Source organism: Microtus oregoni, unplaced genomic scaffold (genome assembly GCF_018167655.1).
Source record: "Microtus oregoni isolate MIOR12 unplaced genomic scaffold, Mior012 000007F_ref0000211, whole genome shotgun sequence".
Lineage (NCBI taxonomy): Eukaryota > Metazoa > Chordata > Mammalia > Rodentia > Cricetidae > Microtus > Microtus oregoni.
This window is the reverse complement of record NW_024543066.1, coordinates 22,064,419-22,088,104: the sequence shown is the minus strand read 5'-3', so window position 1 is coordinate 22,088,104 and position 23,686 is coordinate 22,064,419. Positions and strand designations below refer to the sequence as shown.

At 38.6% G+C, this 23,686-nt stretch overlaps 1 protein-coding gene across 2 annotated transcripts in view; it reads right to left on the bottom strand.

The window, feature by feature from the left end:
• Window positions 1-23,686, bottom strand: part of Tmem131 (transmembrane protein 131) — a 164,122-nt gene that overhangs the window by 48,964 nt on the left and 91,472 nt on the right. For both annotated transcript variants that reach the window (XM_041655933.1, XM_041655932.1), the window contains exons 6-12: window positions 12,044-12,160; window positions 10,774-10,896; window positions 9,359-9,439; window positions 6,048-6,198; window positions 5,902-5,958; window positions 4,298-4,359; window positions 50-158 (exon numbers count right to left, since the gene is read on the bottom strand). In XM_041655933.1, coding sequence (XP_041511867.1) covers window positions 50-158; window positions 4,298-4,359; window positions 5,902-5,958; window positions 6,048-6,198; window positions 9,359-9,439; window positions 10,774-10,896; window positions 12,044-12,160 — 700 coding nt within the window. The remainder of the gene's footprint in view (window positions 1-49; window positions 159-4,297; window positions 4,360-5,901; window positions 5,959-6,047; window positions 6,199-9,358; window positions 9,440-10,773; window positions 10,897-12,043; window positions 12,161-23,686) is intronic.

Genomic DNA, 23,686 nt, shown 5'->3' with positions numbered 1-23,686 from the left:
TAGTTTATCAAAATAATATCACTCAATGGTAGAAAAAATCAATATTTACCATCAAAACTAATGCTTGCAACCTTGGTATATTTACTTTCAGAAGCTTTTAATGTAACTGGTTTAAAATGTACCGTTATAGCGTCATTTTGTGGTGTAGGTCGAACACTCTGCAAAGAAAAAGAAAGGAATTTTAGTCTAGTAGTATAGCTAGAAAGTAAAGCACTTTCAAAATTAAGGCTTAATGTCTGTAGTAGCTGTAAACGAAATAGCACAAGCGGATGCCTTACTTTCAACTGAATACCTTATGAAACAAAGTAATGACAAAGAAACCAGGTATGAGATTAGTACGTATGAATCTAAGGACAAACTCACACATGAGAAAACTTAAAAGTCCTATCTTCTACATGAATGCCTACTTTGTAAAAAAAGGGGACATGAAGAACCATCTGTCTTATACACAAAGGTGCTATGGAGCTGTCCTCTAATGGGAAGAATGAATACTTTAAGATGCTGTGACCCAAAGGTGGCTTCTGCAATTGTTTCTCCATGGCCTGGAACGTAAGCAAGGCCCACTGTCAAAGAGCAAGCTATACTACTATCTGTGCACTGCGTAGTAAGGCCAACTACAGAGCTACTTAACTTGTAAGAGAGGCTGGAATGCTTTCAACTTAGATATATTCACATAACTAAACCGAAAATTAAGAAAAATCCCCAAAGCAAATAGAAACAACAAAATCAGTAAATGGTATATGTTTAGTGTATTATTCTATAAATAAACACATTTTAAGGTCTAGTTCTTTATCATCCTCAAAGATACAAATCATTTAAACTGAAAGAGACTTCAAAAGTCCAACCCCTTTCCCATGGTTTTGATAAAGAGAGTCTCACACTATAAAGTGATGTTTCAAAAGTCAGGTAGCAAGAGGAGGACTAAAGCCAGGTTTCCTGACTTGGTATAGGGTCACTGACATACCACTGCAGTAAAGTGTCTTCGTGGAATCATGGCATTGCACACTAAACCTGATTCAAAGTATTTATCAAATGATCAGGACTGTGTGAACTTGATGTCCAAACGTATTACTTCCCACAGGAAAGAATCTTCCATCTGTGCAGCTCAATGGGTATGCATGTTCATTCACAGGGCTGGCAAGTCACTAGGTTCTTCCCCATTCTCAGCTCACCCTTTCTGTTGACTGATAAAGGTGAAAAAAGACACTGGTCCTGTGGCTTGGTGTTTGCTATGGCAGGGAACTAAGAGAATTATAATAACTCTAGGGCCTGCCAGGGCAGCTCACTTTCCCATGCACTGCCTTAGCCCTGGGCAGCTAGCAAGTCCTTACAGGTCCTAGATGATGGCCCTAAGGATGATTCTTAAAGTTGCTTGTGTTGGAATTCTTAATAGCCTTGGCTTCTGGCCTTCTACTCTTCAGCATTTTATCTTTTTCATTTGCCTAACTTTTTCTGGAAGAATGCTTTCTCATTTGAATATAAGACTGGGGTTGGGACCTGGATGACTTGTTCACAGCAATTTTATTTATCAATAAAGCTTACTGTTAATAATAAACTAAATAGAGATCCTTATACCTTAAATACAGATCTGTTCATTCCCTGAAGGGTATGCATGTATTTTTGAGATTAAACAAAGACCTGTTTGAACTGTTACATATGGAAGATAGTTTCATTTGCTTTCATTATATTATTTTATCACACTAACAACTTCCCCAAGAGAGGGAAAGCAGTAGAATACATATGGCAATCTAGCAGTGATACAGTTGAAGCCTAAGCAAGCTGCCACATACTCAGGTTCACTTTTCCAACCTGTAAAAACATCCTGGTGGTACGGGAGAATTGTCTGTATTCTGTCAATCATGTTATAAATAAACACATGTTATAAATAAACGCCAGGTAGGAAATATAGGCGGGAAAACCAGACAGGAAGTAGAAATGATGTAATGAGAACAGAATTCTGGGAAGGAGGAAGTTGATTCCTCCCACTCCTGCCCAGACCACTGAAGCAGCAGGATGTGATCTGCCCCACTGAAAAAAGGTACTGAGCCACATGGCTAACATAGATCAGAAAAATGGTTAATCAAGATGTGAGAGTTAGCCAGTGAGAGGCTAGAGCTAATGGGCCAATCAGCTTATAATTTATGGAGACCTATGTGTGATTTTCTTTGGGGCTAAACAGTTGTGGGGAACCAGGCAGGACAGAAACAACAACAAACAGGACCCTTCATGTTACATCCTGGGAGACTGAAGTAGACATTTTCTAAGGTATTAATCTGTCTGAAAAGTTTTGTGATTCCATCTGCTTGCTACTTTGATTGTAAGCTTGTGGCTTGCTAGATAGCTGGTCTTGCTATCACGGCTCTGGCAGCACAGCTCCCTTCTTCACTGGCTACTGTGTGTGAGATAGCAACAATGAAACCACAGCCACACCCCAATATACTCACATACTGCAAGGGCTCATCAAGAACCACTGTAGCATGTTCTGGGTGGCAGTAGCTTCTACGAAGTCATGCCAGAAAGAACCAGTTATGTTTTTTTCTACGATACTGTTGTTGTAAGAGGGAAGAACTTAAAATAGATGTCAAAAAATGATTCTCTTACTTCAAATGCAATGCTTTTAAGCATTTTCCAAATCAGAGGAAATATTTACATTCAGAATTATTACCTCAGAACAAACTGCACTAATATTAAGCAAATATACAACTGGTGACTCACTTTATACAAATGATCTGAACTGTTCACTCATTAAAAATAAACCTAATTGTCAGGTAAAATCCATTTGTCTAAGGAAATAAAAACAAAGTAAACCAAAAACAAAAAAAAGTAAGAGCAAAATACTTAAAGTTTATTCTGGTGACAATATAAAACATAATACAAAATCATTACCTTCTAATAAACTTAATTATACTAACCATTTTAGTATTAGTTACTAACTAATGCTTATTCAAAGATAATTAAGAAGTGGGAAAATATGACAGGAAAGGCAGCTTGTATACATTCTTAATATAATTTTAACCTTCTAATAAACTTAATTATACTAAATATTTTAGTATTAGTTACTAACTAATGCTTATTCAAAGATAATTAAGAAGTGGGAAAATATGACAGGAAAGGCAGCTTGTATACATTCTTAATATAATTTTAGCCTTTTCTTATGGTATTCAAATCAAACTACCACTCAATAATTCAAGTGAGTACAAGAGTCCAAGAAGGCAAGTGTGGTGCACACCTTTAATCCCAGCAGTTGGGAGGCTAATCTCTGAATTCAGAGCCAACCAGTGAGTTTCAAGCCAGCCAGAGCTGTACAATGAGACCCTATCTCCAGAGAGAACTCATTAGTACACAGCCTTTGGATCCTTAATATTTTGTGCATAAATTCAGTACAGCAAACATCAAGCTGATACTGGTAAAGTTAATAAATGATTCCTATTTATCAGGTAACATAGAAACCTCGTGTAGACCTAAAGGCATCTAAAGCATATTAGTCTTTATGTCAGGAAGGCAATTTTCTCAAAGCTACATGATAGATAGGAGGGCCTGAATATAGGTGTTCTGTCCATCACCAGGTGAGGAGCATGTATTTGGAGTTACTTGTATCATTACTGTGCACTGAGAAGAACTACAGTGTTTAAAAATGGGACCATTCTTGGAAGATGAATCAACAAAACTTGAACATTCAGCACTGCCTTAGTACATATTTAAAATTGCACATGTATAGGAAATGGTAGAGGATAACAACTTTTCTTAAAAAAATAAATACCAGCCTCTAATTTTGTTATAATATGCAAGAAATGCTGAAATAAAGAGAAAACAAAACAAAGAAAGTTAAGTTTTCTAAAAGCTCAGTTTGCAGTGTGTGTAGGAGAGAAGTCTAAGCTACTGTGACCTCACCAGCAGAACACCACGACAGCTTTGGCTGGTCTCTCTTCTCACCTACACGTGTTTCAAAGTAGCTACACTGTTTTCCTACAACATGTAAGTCTCCTAATGTTGCTCTCTTGATCCCATCCTTTTCTTTCTGCACTTTGATGAACCCAAAGAAGCCTGATTTCAAAGTGAACTCAGTGGTAAAGGGGACTTTGGTAGTCTGACTCATAGCTCCACTTTTAGGACAATAGTTGATGTTTAATTAATTAAATGAATGAGTAAAGGGATGAATGAAGATCAGGGTTCTCATAGTCCACATAAAACCAAGAGTCGACAAACTACCACAATATAGAGCAAAAACTTAACTCTGGTGTTAACTCCCCCCCCGCCCCCCCCCCCACACACTGGAGGTGGGGTGGAAAAAACTTACTGTTATTGGTACATCCTTTGTTCCTGAATTTAATAAATGAAGATTTAAAACTTTCGGTAGATCTGTTAAAATGGAGAAAAAGTGTTTAAAAGACCTGCCCATAGCACATTTTACTCAGCAGAACATTAGTTTTTCAAGAGCTGCCCCGACCACACCCAGCTTAAATAATAAGCTTAAAAACCAAGACAAAAATGTAGAGAGTAACCTTTAGTGAACTCAGACATTACTTAGATTCCAATAAGGCAATTACAATGCAAAATAACCATACTAAAAGAAAAATCAAGCTGGGAGGTGGCAGCACACACGTTTAATCCCAGCACTAGGGAGGCAGAGGCAGGCAGATCTCTATGAGTTTGAGGCCAGCCTCGTCTACAGAGTTTCAGGACAGCCAGGACTGTTACACAGAGAAGCCCTGTCTTGGGAACCCCCCCCCCCCCATGCACCCACATGCGTACCAAATAAAATAAAATAAAATAAAATAAATTTTCCAAAAATATGGTCTTTAATCCTGGGCAAGTAAGCGTCAACTACAAATGATTCAACTAAGTATTTGTACTTTTCTTTAATAAAAACCTTAGCTTGGTTGTTTATTATTTTAGAATTAGAATTCTTTCACAACTCAGGATAATCAATATTATCCATTATAATGCAATTGAATAATTCATGTCTTTAAAAAAATTTGGAGATAAATCTTTTGACTTTTATTTTACTACTGAAAAATGTAGACCTCTATGTGATTTCTTTGGGACTTTACAATCGCGGGAACTGGGCAGGACAGACCTCAGTCAATAAATATGGGGCTGGAGAGATGACTCAGAGGTTAAGAGCACTGGTAGCTCTTCTAGAGGACCTGAGTTCAATTCCCAGTCACCACATGGTGGCTCTCAACCATTTGCAATGAGATCTAATGCCCTCTTCTGGTGTGCAGGCAAACATGCAGGCAAAACACTGTATGCATAATAAATAAACAAATAACTACTTATCACAACTGAATGTGTGAGGAACTAGACTAAGAAACTATTTTCTACCTCAGTTTCTACCTGGAATGCTCAAAATATCCTGACCTTATTCTATCACCTGGGAAGCAGGTTTCTTTGAAGATTTGTAAAAGATTATGTGACCCACTGAGAAATAACTTACAAAGATGAATTGTATGTAGAGCCACGAGAAGAACTGAATCTCAACTGGACTATTTTAGACCTGTGGTTTGAATGAGAATGGCCCACACAGGCGCATGTATTTGAAGAACTGGTCTCTAAAGCAGAACTATTCTGAGAAGGATTAGGAGGTGTGGCCTTGTTTGAATAGGTATGTCACGAGGAGTAGGCTTTGGGGTTTCAAAAGCCCACACCAGGCCCAGTCTCTCTTTGCCTCCAACTTGCAGATAAGTTGTAAGCACCCAGCTATAACTTCAGCACCATGCCTGTCTGCTGTTATGCTCTATGCTCCCCTCCACGATGTTCATGGATTAACCCTCTGGAAACCTAAGCAACAGTCCTCACCCCATTAAATGCTTCCTTTTATAAGTTGCCTTGGCCATGGTGTCTCCTCAGAGCAACAGAAAAGTAACTGAGAAAGACCCATAAAGACTTCCGCTATTTTACCTTGTGTTCGAAGTGTTCCAAAATCTAACATTTCAGTTGAGGAATAAATTCCAGGAGCTGGGAAAACAGAACAGTGAACAATTATCTGCCAAGATAGGGTGCACTGAGAACAGAACAAACTCACATTCCTGCAGCTCTCCACTGACCTGTTGTAACTTCAACCTCCACGGGGAGAATGATGAACTCCGTGCTATCCGACGCATTCGTCTTGATTCTTATGAAGGCTGTATGATTATCTGCTTCTCTGGATGAAAAGCTGGCTCTCATCACTCCCTTGGTTTCATAAGGAGGGATTTCCTGTGAGGAAACACCATACTGTAGCACAGTGTGTGGAACACTGTACAACTACCTTGTTTATTCAACTGGATGACACAGACGGAAGGCACATTACTATATTATCTATTAAGAAAAATAGTACATTACCATTTAAACATATGCTTCACTGATTTTAACACAAAACCTCCAATTTCAGAGGGGGTTAAAATACAAAAAAAAAATGAGTGTTTTGAGAACAGGGGTGTATGTTCTGTCAAGACAAGCTAATCAAGCCAATGGTCTGAAAACAACTAAAAAAACTCTTAAAAGAATAACTAATCTAGAAAACCAGTTATTTTTTTCTAACATGTTAGTTGTATATTCAGTCTTGAAATTATCCAATGGAAATGGCCCCATTAGACGGCAGTATTTTCCAGAAGTGCATAGCGTTCTTCCGATAATAATCAGGAGGGCTTGGACTTCGCCTTTATTTTAATTAATTGATTTTCAGTTAAAACTTAACAATTCATTAAGTGCATTCAAATAAAGCTCTTGTTGCGCATGCACAGGCACACAGACTAAACTTTCAGTCTTCTAAATGATAAGCCCTACAGAGGTACTATACTAGAAGGAAGACTCATTGGAACACAATGGGGGTGGGGTGCACAAATTCTTTTCTAGGTTTTAGAACTATTTGGCTGGGATGGAAATTGCTAGAATTTTTTTCTGCAAACCACTTTTAGCTTATTTTAGGAAAACCTCATGTTCGGGAACTTACTGGTCCTCATCTACTCCTACTTCCCTAACTCTGTAGTCTCAAAGTAGAACAGATGACTGGAACTTGGGGCCGGGGGTCGGGGATGGAGGAGATGAACCCCAGATGTGTCTTCCAACTTGAGGAAGCTGATTCAGCCCCTGGGACATTCTAATGTATAGTGAAGTGGGCAAAGGTGACATCAGGCAAAAGACAGACAGGAATGGTCGAGGGCAAAAGGATACCTATAGAGAGTCAAAGTTCTGCTCCCGTTTATTCAGCCTGCAACCCATCATAAAGCCCTGGTTCCTGCTTAATGATAAAACCTTACAGCAACCACAGGGCCCTGGGCAGCATGTTGCAGCTGTGCCTTGAGAGCTTCATCTCTTGATGGTTGGTTAGACCTCTCTGAGGGGAAGAGAGACTGTTCTTACTATATAAATAAATCTTGCTGGACATGGTGGCGTACATCTTTAATCTCAGTAGTTGGGAGGTGGAGGCAGAGGCAGGCGAATCTCTGTGAATTCGAGGCCAGCCTGGTCCACAAAGTGAATTCCAGGACAGCCAGGGCTGTTACACAGAGAAACCCTATCTCAAAAAACAAATAAAATGAAACAAAACAAAAGAAACAGGATGTCAGAGCATTTTCCCACACATGTGCACTAATGAAGGATATGAATCCTCAATCAAAAGACCTTACTTCCATTAAAATATCATTTTCATTGTGGTTTTGATTCTCATTCCCTTTCAGGACCTTTCTAAAGGATCATGGGAAGAAATATGGATCTATAGAGCAGGGAAATTTAATCTGCTATGATTTGGGAGGGAAAGGATCTTAGTTATGCCACCTACTTCATAAATATTCATAAAACTTACTTAAAACCCACAACACAGAATCTATTGGGCTGCTACCTCCACTTTGGGGACAGTCCATTTGAATCTGCCTTTGCTAAGAAAACATCTGCTTGATCTTTCCAGTGTCTCAGATCAAATTTCTTGAGAAGACAACAACATACCTTCGTGTACTACAGGACAGGGACCACAATTTATTTTTTTTCTTATTCAAGGCCTAAAGGAATTATTATTATTTTCTGTAGTCACCTGGGGGTATTGAAAGGTCATGCTAATTTCTGCCAGGGTTCAGTACAGTTCTTAGCTACTTAGAAGGAACTCTTTTCTATTCATTAACAAGTTTTCTAGTCACCACATAGCAGTTTCACAAGCATGAGGAAACAATCTACAATGGGGAAACCTGATTCAAGACATAGAAATTCACACATCCTTGGGTGTAAACAGAGAGTGAGCTAACACTCTGTAAAACAGAAAATTTAACAAAAAAGCTGTAGCTGTATCAAAGTTTCAAAGTCGGGTGTGGAGTCTATAAACACCAAGTAGCTGATGCAAAGTGACTTGTACAGAGTCTACCAGTAGTTATGGAGCCCAGAGTACATGTCCTTGTACCCAGAGTACAGTGCCTTGTTCTGTTTTGTGTGTATGTGCACATGAGTGCAGGTTCCCACTAGGCCAGCAGAGTCAGATCCCTTGGCGCTGAAGTTGCCAGTGGTTAGGAGCCACCAGATGTGGGTGTTGAGAGCTGAACTCGGGTACTCTGAAAGAGCAGTACCTGCTCTTAACCCACATGAGCCATCTCTCCAGCCCCAGTGGCTCATTCTTAGAGCAGATTTCTGGGCTATGTATTTCCACTTCCATTCCTGAAAATAAATACTAGATGGAAAGATTCTCAAAGGATTGTTTTAGTAATGGCATACAAATTGAGTTTTATTTCTTTTAAAGTCAAATCATATAATACACCTTTTCTCTTTTCATCTTAAGCCCCGTTGAACCGGGTGAGCCAAAATGTTTCAATATACTAGTAAGCTTTAAGTGATTGTGGTTAATAAGCCAATCAAAATGACTTGTTCATTGCTGGGATCATATGATAGATTTTCATGCTCTGTGTGTGTTCTTTAAAACCAATACTGTTTTTAGGTTGATTTTTTAAAAATATGTTTGGACACATTTCCTAAAAGTATCCTATTTCAAACAATATACAGATTAACAAGATGAATTTTTTTGTAAAAATGTCATCTTTTTACATGCTGAAAGAATATCTGAAAAGTAATCGTAAATTAGACCAAGTTTATAATTTTGCCATTTTTCTTTTATGTTGAATTATTATACCATATACCATAACTAATTTGCTTCTTTTCATTTTGTAAACTGTTTCATTTTTATATTATTTCAATTCGTCGTGTTCATAACTCATTCCTCATGCTGTGTATCAAAAGATCATCATGTTGGTTTGAATGCCCTCTTGCCATAGACCACCAGAACTTTTGTCATATAGTATGTAATGAGTGGTACATACTATATCTTCCATGAACTATTTTAAAAATGAAATGACTGACTTCCCATGCACACACATAAGAAAGCTGGGCTTCCACTCACCCACAGTTTTCTGGTTCCTCCTTGCTGACCTGTTGGTAGTTCTAGGTGAAGGTCTCCTCCACTAGAGTACATTTCTACAACCTGGGACAAAGCATACACCATGGTTACAATCAAAGTCACTTTTATCACAGGGGGTTTGCTGAAATGGCGAAGCTAGCATCCTCACTGCTTATTGGAGGGATACAAAAACAGGTAAATGTAGGCAAATACCACATTGCCGTCACTCATTTGCATAAACAACAGTATTTTTTAAACTAAATCAAGGTAACTTTGAAAACTTGGAAAAAATGTAGTTTCAGAAATTAGATTTTAGGAAGCAACAGAACACTTTATTTTTATTTTTTATCTTTTGGTTTTTAGAGACAGGGTTTCTCTGTAGCTTTGGAGCCTGTACTGGAACTAGCTCTTGCAGACCTGGTTGGCCTTGAACTCACAGAGATCCACTGCCTCTGCCTCCCAAGTGCTGGGATTAAAGGAATGTGCCACCACTGCCCAGCAGAACACTTTCTTTTTTACCAAATAAAAATACATGTAAGTTATGAAGTGTTGGAAATATAAATTTAAGGCCACATGTGGTGGCACTTGCCTATAATCTCTCCTCTTGGGAGGTTGAGGTAATCTTGAATTCAAGGTCATCTTCAGCTTGTATTATCTGAGGCCAGCATGGGCTACATGAGACCATCTCAAAAAAGCAAAAAAAAAAAAAAAAAAAAAAGACATATAAATTCTATATATATAGCTAAATCTAGTGGCAGAACCAATAACTATCAGAACTGTGAAATAATGAAAAGATAAACATCCTGAGACATATGTAGCAATCCTAATAAAGATCAAAACACTTAGTTTCTGAGCTGAGAACTCTCGATCTTAGAACAAATAAATGTCATTAACTTAAATAAATTTGAGGTAAAGTGGTGGAAAGCTTTTGTTACCTATTTTATCATAAAAGTATTCCAGAAAGAAATAAAAGAGAACAGAGCAATAAAACCTGCAAAATTCTAATATAAGCTGAAAGGTTTTCCGCTTGCTTGCTTTTCTTTGTGTGTGCTCTAAAGGCCACACACTCTGCAGGCTCGTGAGCTAAGGTCGCCCACGGTACTATTACCTACCATTCGGCACAACTGCGCACAGCTGAGGAGCAAGTACAAGGCCTACATTAACCCCTATCTTCAACAGATAGACAAGGAATGACTGGGAGGAGAGAAATTAAATTCAAAGAGAAGATAACTGGATAACAAAGTCTGAGAAAAATGGGCAATATTTAAACAACTGCAGACCAACCAACATCTCTTCAGCCCACTTACAAAATCTTACATTTTACAAAATTTTGGCAGCTGTGACAGACTGAGATATTTATGCTAAACATTAATTCCCACCAAAATGAGGACTAGTTAAAATTATTCTCAGAAACTCACCTGTAAAGGCTCACTGTGAGGGTTGTGTATGTTTATTATGGGTGAAAAGCTGCTGTTTACAGGGACTCTGGCCCCAAGAAATGGCCTTAGCCGATACGGATTTGGAACCCCAACACCAAATACCTGTTTCAAAGGGAAATAAGTTTTTGAGTTGCTTTTTTAAACTATCATTTTCAACAGTTACAGCTCTACTTGTTCTATGGAAAACAGTCAATCTAACTTTAATATGAGAATATTACCAACTTCTAGAGATGATGGCGCAGATCTGCTTTACTCTGTATGTGCATCTAGAATGGCCTCTGTAACACACTGGAAACTCAAGTGTGAACAGTCCTTCACGAGACCATGGGATATATATATACAGAGAAGCAAGAGGCCGCTGAAAGATTTCCCACTGTAACTGTTAAGAGATGGAGCTGTGACTCAGACAATGCTCAGAAATGGCCCAGGCTCAGGTTAACTCCACATGGGAACACCTTACCTAAACTGACTAACAGGGACAGGCAGCTATTCAAATGACCAGTGTTTATTGTATATGATGTGCTAGGCACATACGGCTTAACAGTGAACACACTAAAACAGGCCTGTGCTCGTGGCACTTACTCTAGTACTCAGCAGATGTCAAGAGAGATTCTTTCAGAATTTCTCTAATTATAGAGTAAGTCCCAGACTGTAGGAGCTGGAGAAGAGTGAGAGGTAGTTAGACAGACATCCTGTGAGCCAGAGAGATGACACTAGCTTGAGAAAGAGCAGGGGCAGTGCTGAGGGAAGCCGACAGACTTGAGGAAAACCAGGTATGAGAAAGTATAGATAGTGGACTAGAATACAGAAGGCAGTGAGGTTCATCTCAACAACAACCTGATTACAATCCACAGGAAATACAGACTGACTCTGACCACTTGGGTCTGGTGTTAATGCTGTAGGAGAGCCATGACCTCCATTCTTGCAATAGTCTTCTCTTTAAGTCAACAAGTGTGGCCAGGGGTATAGCTAGGTGGTACAGTGTATATCTAGAATATGCAAGGGCCTCAGTTCATTTCCTGGCACTAAAAACAAACAAACCACAACAAAAGCATAAATAAATGCAAACAAACAAGTAAAAAATAAAATAAAATGCAAACCCCATAGGGTGCAGTAAATGTAAGTACCCTAAATCTAACATCCTCTTTTTTCTCTTCTCCCTGGAGTTTACTAAGTGAGCTCTTAAAGGCTATTAGATTTGCTGGCAATATCTGTGTACTGAAACGGAAGTTCAAGTTCTGGTTCTTACCTGGTAAGTGAACACCCCATGATTAGATGTGTTAATAAATAAAGTATTTTCCACATTTCCCACTACTCTTGCAAGAAAAACTACATCAAATGATGTGTTTCCTCCTGGAAGAATTTTCTGAAAAATGAAAGCAAGGAAATTAAATTGATTATCAAAAATATCAGGGCATACTGACCATTACATAGCTAAAGTTCTATAAAACAAACAAATAATTTCCATAAACTAGCTGTTTTCCTTTAAATATTTAGCCTTTAGGTTAGTCATATTCTTGTAAAATAGAAAAATAATAAAACATGTCTTCATTACCTACCTTCTTCATCCTTTACTGGCCTAAAGCCCTGTTCAACATACAGATCCCTTGGACTCTATTCATTCAAAGGTCACTAGACTGGAAAAAGGCACCTAATTATACACTGTTAGCTTCACCATCAGATAACCAAACAGCCCCAAGGCTGAAGCTGAACTTGTTATACAGATGTACTGTTGTACTACAAACAAAAAACTTGGGCCCCAATCCCCCACCTCTGCCATTTGTCCGTGACGGAAGAAATGTCACTGCAACTTAAGGTAGGAAAGAAGGAACTCACTATTACTTCCTGTAGACCAAGAATGTCATCATAATCAGTAACAAAAGTTTTATTCCATGAAATTCAAGACTAAGGCTATAGTTTTGCCTGCAATGTAGCCTTAAGGAACATTTAATATGTAAAGCTATCGTCTCTCTCATTCTGCTTCTATTGTGAGAACTCTAAAATGTTACCCAAATTATAGCCCAAAGCATATGGCACCGAGACTCTGGCTTGATTCTAGAATGACAAAAGCTAGAAAGATTCCTTTTGCATTATCAGCAGGAACTCCCCCCCCCCCCATAAAAAAGAAGAAATCTTAACTTTTTAAAAAAACTGTCACACACAATGTATGGATGACAAACATGTCCAAAGAGAGAAGGAATGTAAACACTGGCTCACCACAGCAGAGAATGGGAAGACAATAGGGCTATCATACTAGAGGGCAAAAAAACAAAACAAAACAAACAAACAAAAAAACCCACATTGTTAAAAGCAGAATGCGGGCTCAAGCAGAGTATAGCACCCCTAGAAGTGTAACAAAAGAGGGATTCACACCTGATCCTGAATTTAAGAATAAATTCTTAGTAAAGAATTCATTAATTAATAAAGGTGGTAGCACACGCTTTTAATCCCGGCTCTCGGGAGGCAGAGACAGGCAGATGTCTGTGTGTTTGAGGCCAGCCTGGTCTACAAGAGCTAGTTCCAGAACAGGCTCAATAGCTACAATGAAACCTTGTCTCGAAAAACAAAAAAACAAAACAAAACAAAAAGGTCTTGTGAATGTCCTACAACACAATTCTAAATAAGCCACTGGCTATTTAAGTAGACACACAGTAATATAAATATTCTGAATTGATTTGAAATGAAAATACAACATATTACAATGTACAAGCAGCAGCTAAATAATCATTAGAAGGAAATTTATAAATTACACATTTATTTTGAACATACAGTAAATGAAATCCAAAGTAAGCAAAAATAAAGTTAGGTAAAATCTGATGAACTACAAAGCAGGAACCAGTCACTAAGATAAATAAAATGAAAGTTGATACTTCAGAGCTCAAAACTGATTTAAAACTTCTATACAGAATGCGTGAAAAAAAAAAGAGAGAATACATGGGAATCTAAAACATGAATGGCATTATACAAGCTTTAGTTCTAGATGATACACTGTATACACATCTATACACTGTATACTATGGAAGGGTAAAGGAATATAGGGCTCCTCTAAGAAAGATGGAAAACTAGTATCCACTTCTGTGTTAGTCAGAAGGAAATATATCTGGTTAACAAAAAAATAAGACTATTCCATACCAATAGAGGTTAGGGAACCAGTAAAGGGCCATGGGAGGAGAGGAGCCTTCAAAGGAGGAGGATAGAACACTGCTATGGGACAATGGTCTAGTACTCTGTAAAGACTTGTCACTTGTATTGCTTTAATAAAATGTTGGTTGGCTAGGAGCCAGGAAGGAAGTATAGGAGGGGTGAACAGAACAGCAGAATTCTGGGAATAGGAAAGGCTCAGTCTGTAGTTGCCACCCAGAAACAGAGGAAGCAAGATGAGACTGCCTCGCTGATAAAAGGTACCAAGCCATGTGGCTAACACAGACAAGAATTATGGGTTAATGTATGATGTTGGAGTTAGTTAATAAGGCTGGACAGTGGTGGTGCACTCCTTTAATCCCAGCATTTGGGAGGCAGAGGCAGATAATCTCTGTAAATTTGAGGCCAGCCTGGTCTACAAGAGCTAGTTCCAGGACAGGCTCCAAAGCTACAGAGAAACCCTGCCATGAAAAAAACAAAAAGGTTTAGTTAATAATAAGCCTGAGCTAATAGGCCAACCAGTTTATAATTAATGTAGGCTTCTGTGTGTTTCTTTGGGACTGAATGACTGCAGACTGGGCAGGACAAAAACCTCTGACAACAAATGGTGCCCAACATGGGGAATTATATCCACATAAAACCTGAGAGAGCTTGGGAAGTCATTCTGGACACAAAAGAACAAAGTTAAGTGTGGCTTCTTAGTGGCAGCATTTTCTTGGGTGGGCTCTGTTTGCTAGAGCAAGCATGTGTCATTTAAGAGAGGCTTCCTGACTCAGCTTTAGCTATAAATAAAAACCTTGCAGCTCTTTTAAGAAGCCCAACTACCAAACACTTAAATGGTGTTTATGAGCAGCCGACAACATGCTTCTTGGTGGTGGCAGGGACCTTGAAACTCCATAGATTTCTGGCAATAAACATGGCTCCCACCAGTACTTCCGCCATGAAGCTAGACTCTCAAAAAGCTAAGGAATGGGGTGGATCCAACCGTCAAAGCCGCAGCTTTAATCCTAGCCTTATTGCTTAACAAATTAAAGACTCATGTGGTTAGAAAAAGATATACAGTAAAGATGGATCCAGATGAAAAAAAATTTCTAAATGATTTACAGTGTGTTTAAAAATATAGGTAGGCTTGGAAGAGAAGAAAAAGGATAATATTCTTAAAAAAATAAAAAGAAAGAAAGAGAGTAGTTGGGTATGATGGCACACACCGTTAATCCCAACACTTGGGAGGCAGAGACAGGCAGATCTCTGTGAGTTCAAAAACAGTCTGGTCTGCAGAGTGAGTTCCAGGACACCAATGAAACACAGAGAAATTTCATCTCAAAAAACTAAAAATTAAAAATAAAAAAAGAGTTTAAAATAAAGCCATGTAAAGATGGAAATTATACAGAGAATCTGGATACTGTATGTAATTGTGTTGTCTTTGAATTGTTTGATGGCTGAGGAAGGAGCAACAGCTGCTAAAAGATTATAAATGTTGCTGGATTAATATAACATACATATTTTGAAAATGCTTTGACTTCAAAATTTAAGTCAAAAAATGTTACCTTGGAGAAGTGGTTTTGCTTTTGTTTCCACAGGAAATGAGAGGCTGTAGATTCATTCTGAGTTAAGAAAAATCAGGTTTTATCAAGAAAGACCCCCCCCCCCCTCAAAGAATGTCCAAGAGGAGCAAATGGCCCAGATGATTAAACATTTCAGAGGATCTCTGTTGGAGTTTCCTCTAAGTTCTACATCCAGAAAAGCCTCAAGACTACTCGCTGAGATGATCAAGCCTTACAGAATACTTCTGCCAGGACTTGAGCATAATCCTAAATTTTCTTTAGGTCCCCATAAGATTATCAGCACCCCCAATCAGTAGGAAGAAGTCTAGAAAACTATGCCCACATTCCCAGAAAAAACTGATTGTGGATGTTTGTCTTTATTTAGAGTGTTGGTTACAAGTTGTTATGGATAATGGTCAGGAAAAAGCTCAACAAAGGAGATTAGAATCAGAGTTCTTGTTTTGAAAAAAAATGGGGGGAGATGCTGTGAGACAATGATCTTGTACCCTGTAAAGACTTGTCACTTGTATTGGTTTAATAAAATGCTGATTGGTCAGTCGCCAGGTAGGAAGTATAGGCGGGGCAACCAGAATACGAGAATTCTGGGAAGAGGAAAGGTTTAGTCTGTAGTCATCATCCAGACACAGAGGAAGCAAGATGAGAATCCTTTGCTGATTAAAGGCACCAAGCCATGTAGCTAATACAGACAAAAATTATGGGTTAACGTATGATTTAAGAGTTAGTTAATAAGAAAGCCTGATCTAATAGGCCAACCAGTTTATAATTAATGTAGGCCTCTGTGTGTTTCTTTGGAACTGAATGGCTGCGGGACTGGGCAGGACAGAAACGTCTGTCAACAGAACACATCAGGGAAATAAATGGGGGAAGGGAATAATGGAGCAGCAAGGATTAAATGGAGTGGGAGTAGAAGGGCAGGGTACAGGAAGAGAAATGGGGAGGGATAACTAACATTGAAAACCCTTTGAAAAAGCCATATGGAAACCCACTACTGTAGAAGCATCTTAAAATACATATATATATGCATATAAAGAGTTTAAATGGAGTTACACTATAGTGTGAACAGCATCCTAACTAGACACCACATGCCAGCAAATTAAAAACTCTAGCACCAGTAATGGGATACCTCTTTTTTAGTTTATTGGCCAGTGGGGTTCCATAAACCACCAAATGTTACAAGGTATTACCAATGCTCTTGGTCATTATCCAGAGTTTGATGGCAAGACCCTATTGCTAAGATACCCCACTCTTGAGTCACAGAAAAGTAACCATTAATGTCATCCAGCTGTGAACCCTGCAAGCTACAATAATGATGAGTCTGACAAGTTACGCTCAGTGGTGCACCAGTGGCATGAATGTTATGGAAATAACCAACTGCTTTATGCTTTGATCTTCTCCGTGAGATGGAAACCACACCTGGCAATGTTAAAGGGGCCAAGAACCTGTAGTTAGATAGGACATAGGCCCTAGAAGAGAACCTACTACTGTTCTGCTAAATGACACAGTGTAACATAAGTGTCTAATTGCAGTTGATGGCAATTAACACAGAGACCCTCACCTGGTCAACCTTTGCGCAGTAAGACTGGGGAGTGCTCAGACCTAAAGGGGCTGTCCAAATCCCAAGGCGAAGGGATCTTCAAGGAGAGGGGATAGAAAGAGTTTGAGAGACAGAGGGGGTAGATAACTCAAGTAAAGTTTTCTGGACACAACAGGGCAGTTACAAATATGAACTCAAGAGATTTTAACAGCAAACACAAGATCTATGTAAGCTTGAGTCAGACAAAATCCCAAGATGGAGAGGAGATGGGCACAAAATTCTACCATGAGCTGTTGAGCTATAGGCAATTTATATCTGCTGCGGGAAGAAGAGTCTGTTTTCTTTTATGGTGTGACCCCTGGCAGGTCAGCCATTCTCTAAGGGAGTCCTCACTCCTAAGACTAGTTGGACAATATAAATCAAAAACAAACAAACCACCATACCAAGTTGGGTGGGCAGGGAGGTGAGAGTAGATCTGGGAGGGGTGGTTGGGGGGTAAGTATAATAAATATACATTGCACAAAATCCCAGCACTTGGGAGGCAGAGGCAGGCAACTGTGTGAGTTGGAGGCCAGCCTGGTCTACAAGAGCTCGTTCTAGGACAGGCACCAAAGCTACACAGATAAACCCTGTCTCAAAAAAACCAAAAGAATTGATAAAAGTATTATTTTAAAAAGTAGACTGCTGCAAAGAGAGAAAGGACAGTCCTGAAGTCCATAGGAGTGACAAGACAGGTGAAAGTGCAGAGAAATAGAAGGGTTGTCATGGAAAAGAAGCAAGTCACAGTTCACAGAGCTGCAACTCTCATTGCGGAGTGGAAAAGAAACCTCATCTGTAAGGTAAACTAGGAGGCCTAGGTGAAAAGAGCTGTCAGTCCTACCCACAGGACAAGACCACAGCTTTCACAAGTCTCAAATCTAATTATGGGTCTTCCTGAGACAGTGACTTCTCTAACAGGATGGGTCAGGAGTAAAGAGGAGTTCTTCAGAGTCAGAGGGCTGTGCCCAGTAGCTACCTGTAGAGGCAACCTCCTGTTTATAACAAAGTGTCCCTGGAAGCTTGAACATCCAGAATTCATCATGAGAGAGACAGGCACTGGGGACTGAGAAGTACAGGCAGTATGCTTGTCCACTGCCGAGTCACCTATCCGACAGGGGGTTCAAAGCTCTAGAATCCAATTAGGACACTATCCAACATTGCAGCCTTGCCTCCTCTTTTAAGACAGGGTTTCTTTGTTGATTTCCAGGCTAGTTGGCCTGTGAACTTCCAGAGATTCCTCGATCTCTAGCTCCCATCTCCCTTCAGGGGTGCTAGAATTAGACTCATACTATATGATCAGTTTTTATTTGAGTTCTGGGGATTTGAACCCAGGTCCTCATATGCAAGTGTTTTACCTGTTGAATCATTTCCCCAGTTTAATTTTTTTTATTTATTCTAATTTCTTAATCTTTCCTCTTCCCTTCATAACATGTTTCTCTACTCTTCTTTTTCCTTTTGTTTATCTAACTTTGCTTCAACTTCCTCCTTTCTCTGCCTCTTCCTTTACCTCATCCATTTATTATTTTCATTTATTCTAAATAATTAAAAAAATTTAAAGACTTATTATGTATATGAATGTTTTGCCTGTATGTCTGTCATTACATCACCTGTGTGCCTAGTGCCCAATGAGATCAGAAGAGGGCATCAGAGTCTCTAGAGCAGGAGTTATCGATGGTTATAAGCAGTCAAGTCAGTGCTGGGAACTAAACCCAGGTTCTCTGCAAGAGCAACAAGTGCTTTAAACCTCTGAGCCATCTATCCAGCCCAACCCTAATTTTTTTTTTTTCGAGACAGGGTTTCTCTGTAGCTTTGGTGCCAACCCTAATTTTTAACTTCAAAGTTAAATTCTTCATTAGTTTTGTCAAGCTTTATTTAGTGGTACATAGTGATATAAAAGTGGGTTTTACTTTATTTTAAGATCTATTTCTTCTACTTGCATGACTTAGTGTTACAGTTGCTACAGTAGTTCACCTAGAGACAGAACTCTCAGGCACAGAGCGCTCACTAAAATGAAAAGCAAATAAAACAGGAAAAGACAGCATAACAAACAGATGCACAAATTGCAGCACAAAGGCACAAGAACCATGAAAAAGTAAAGAAAGATAACTCCTCCAAACGATCACAATTCCTCAACAGTCAGAATCAGATACTGAAGTGGCTAAAACACCTGACAGATATCTTAAAAGCAAAACACCCCAGAGGATCAATCATACAAATGAGTGAAGTATGGAAATTAATCCTAGATCAAAAGAGAAAAAACAGGCACAGAAAAGAGAAAATGAGCAAAGGGGAAGTGAAAACCAGCATGGAAACTGGGATTTAGAAAACCAAAGAGCTATTGGAAAAGGAAAGCTCAATCAATCAAATAACACTGTGCAAAGTGCCCTGACAGACTAGCCCAAGAAGTTAGAATATCAGGGTAGAACACAAGGTTGAGGAAACACCATATTCAAACATTCCGAAAGAAGTACACAAGCTTAACTGCGATGACCAAGAACTCCAGAATATGATTAGGAGGCTAAACCAAAGAATCCTTGAGGTAAAGAATTGGAGATGGAGAGAGAACCTACTTGATAAAATTCTAGCAGAAAATTTCCTAAGTCTAGAGAAAGAAGTGGACAACCAAATGCAAGAGACTCTTAAAGTCTAAGCAGAAACAACCAGAGAAGTGTGCTTCATAACATATTGTCAAGATGTCAAAAACACAAAGCAGAGAAGATACAGTAGAGCTGTAGGGGAGGGAGGAAACAAGTTTACAACGTGAAACTCGTCAGAAAAAGTATCAGATCTTGAGCAGCCCCATGGTAAGAAAAGCACGGGACAAATACTTCAAGCCTATGATTACGTCTAGCAGAGCTCTCTTTTAAAATTGATGAAGAAATTAGGACATTTCAAGCACAAATTAAGGTAGTTTATGGCCACTAGGCCAGAGAGAAAAGAAAGGCTAAAGCATTATAATTCCGTAAGAGGAACAGATGAACACCGGACAGCTAGGAAGGACTTCATCATGTCCAGACTAAGTAAGCCAGGAAACCCTTAACACTAATAGAAACAAAGAAAAGTCAAATAATAGCTCCCCAAATTATCTCTTAATAACAACCTTAAATGTTAACGGCCTCAATGCATCAATAAAAAGACTCAGGTTAACTAGACTGAAAAAATTCAACTATATGTTGTCTACAAGAAACATACCTCACTGGAAAAGACACTCACAGAAGTTTTTAAATTTATCAGCCAAACAGAAGCTGGTATAACTATTTTGACAGGTGATAGAGTTCAAAATAAAATCTGAAGTGATAAAAAAGGACTTTACACACTAATAAAAGGCATAGTTCTTAATCCCAGCACTTGGGAGGCAGAGCTCTGTGAACGAGGCCAGCCTGGTCTACAAAGTGAGTTCCAGGACAGCCAGGGCACAGAGAAACCCTGTCTTTAAAAAAAAAAAAGAAAGAAAGAAAGAAAGAAAGAAAAACCAACCAAACAACAAACATATAATTCATCAAGAAGATATAATAATTGTAAATACCTATGTACCACATTTTGGGGCTCCTGGTTTCATAAAAGATTGCTGGTGGGCATTAGATCCTGATACAAAGAGGGTGTAACTTTCAAATCTCACTTTCTTATTTATATATTTATTTAATGTGAATGGGTGTTTTGCCTGTATATATGCCTGTACACCACCTGTATGAAGAGCCCATAGAAGCCTGAAGACTCCTTTCGGATGGGAGTTACAGATAGGTGTGAGCTGCCATTTGGATGCTGGGAATTGAACCCAGGTTCTTTGAGAAAGCAGCATGTGCTCTTAACCACTGAGTCATCTCTTTAACACTACCCTGCCTACCATCTTTAACTACTGAGCTATCTCTTTAACACTATCCTGCCTACCATCTTTAGACAGGTCATTCAAACAAGAATTAACAAAGAAAATGGAGTTAAATTACACCACAGACCAAATGGACTTAACAGCTGTCTGTAGGATATTCTATAAAACAGAAAGGAAATACATTTATTCTCAACAGCCTATGGTACCTTCTCCAAAACAGATATACAGTAGGTCTCAACGTAAGATCTTAAAGACAAAATAATAAAAATAATTTCTTTTAAAAGTATGAAATTATGTTTATTTATTTAGTATGTGGATTTGTATACACCATGACACATAAGTGGAAGTCAGAGCACACTTTCAAGAACTGGTGTCTTTTCTTCCATCATGCATGCCCAGGAGATCATACTGAGTTGGACTTTAAAACAATTTCTTGCATCTTATATGACAGTAGAATAAAAGTAGAAATCAGTGACTAGGGAAACTACAGAAACCATAACAGTACTTGGATACTAAGAAACACTCTTAAATGACCAGTAGGTCACTAAATTCATTTTGGGGAGGAACTGTACCTGATAATTCCCTAGAATCACATGAAGCAAAAGTATAATTCTAACTAACCAAAACCTTTGGGATATAATCAAGGCAGTTTTAAGAGGAAAGTTTAAAACAATGAGCTCACATATTTAAAAAATTGTAGAGGAGGCTGGAACTCTGGCTCCAGCAGCTAAAGGCACTTGCTGCCCTTGTAGAGGACTCGGGTTTCTAGTACCTACATGTTGGCTCACAACTGTCTGGAGTTTAGTCTCGGGAGATAATGGTCTCTTCTGCCCTCATGAGCACTAGGCATGCTCATGATACAGACATACATGCATGGAAACATTCACACACACAATATATAAAAATAAATAAATCTTTAAAAAATTAGAGACCTCAAATAAACAAATTAATGATGTACCTCAAAAGTCTTAAAAAACCATGAATGAATCAAAGCTAAAGGCAGTAGATAGCAAGAAAGAATGAAGAAAGATCAGGGCAGAAATTAAGGAAAATGGAGACTAAAATAAGTATATATAGAGTCAGTTTAGAGTTGTCACTTCTTGAAAAGTAAACATTGATAAATCCCTAGCCAGTCTAACCAAAAGGGAGAAGATCTAAACTAACAAACTTAGAGATGAAAGGGGGGGGGGGGGGATGTCACAAGAGATTCTGATGAAATTCAGAGAACCAATGGGGAACACTTTGAAACCTTTATCATAAATCTGAAGAAAAAATAATTCTTAGATATGTGACCTACTAACATACACCAAGAAGATATAAATAACCTAGATCTATAACAAGCAACAATACTGAAGCAGTAATAAAGACACCCCCAACACTGCGACATATAGGCATAAACAAAGGACTTTGTAAAAGGCTGCCCATAGCACAGCAAGTAACTCCAATGACTGCATGAACTTAAAACAATTACCAGAGTGAAGGCATACCCTATAGAATGTATAAAAATCGTTACCAGTTTAAACACTGAACAGATAATATCTGTATTAATAAGGAACTACAAACAAACAACCCAAAAGGACAAATCATCTAGCCAATAAATACTTACTGAACTAAATAGTCTTTTCTAAAAAGAAATTTAGTCAATAAATGTTTGGCAGAGTGTTCAATACCTTTAGCCATTAGGAAAATACAAATTACAACTGCTGTGAGATTCCATCTCACCCAAGTCAGAAAAACAAGAAATTCTGGTGTGGATGGATGCTGAAAAGATGAAGATGTATATGCTGTCTGTGAGAATGAAAATGGTTGTAGCTATTAGGGAAATCAGATTAAACTAACATTTGATACCACTGCTGGGTTCTTATCTAAGGGAGTCTCAGCACACCAGAGAAACTAGCACAGCCGTGTTTACTACTTTGTTATTCACAACATCCAAGATACAGAACCAGCCAGGCTGTCTGTCAAGGAGGGAGTGGATGAAAAAATGTGGTATATATACATAATCAAGTTTTATTCAGCTGTAAAGGAAAATGAATTAATGACATTTGCAAGAAAATGGATGTAACTGAAAAGCATCACGGTATATGTAAATAAAGTCTAATTATATATGTATAAAATTGTCAAAAGAATTGATTATGTCAACTTCTTCCCTTCAAGAAAGGGCATTATATACATCTCCATGCCCATACATTTAAAAACTAGAAGAACTGGAAAGACTCACTCAGAGTCTGGTAAATTCAGCAAAGCATATATAAGTTACCACAGGTGACCAGAACAGGTCTACATCTGATTTCTCCCCTTAGTCTTTCTTCTGTTTTTGATCAACGGTGACTCTTTTAAAATAAGCTTTAACATTCCATTCTTCTGCATATGCTCTTCTGCTGCTTTCGAATTTTAGAAAGGACAGAAGCCAAGGCCTCATACAACGTGCAGGGCCCCTCACAACACGAGAACCCTCTTCCTCCCGGGTTAACTTTCACACCAGGGTCTCTACACTACCTGCTCTTTCGGGACTGCTCTTCTCTAGCCGCCATTCATTCGAGTCTCTGGTCAAACACTGCCTACTATTTGAAACACAATCCCCCTTAACAATAAACCCCTTATTCCACTGCTTTTCTTTTTCTTAGATCATGCTGTCTTCGAAAGGCTCATAAAGTATATTTATTATATTTGCTGAAGTCACTAAACCCCCTTTAGGGGCAAGTGCCATGAGCAGTGATCTCTTGTTTGTTCAGTGATAAATCCTGGTAATATCTGTTAAATTAATAAATTTGTTACTTCTATATA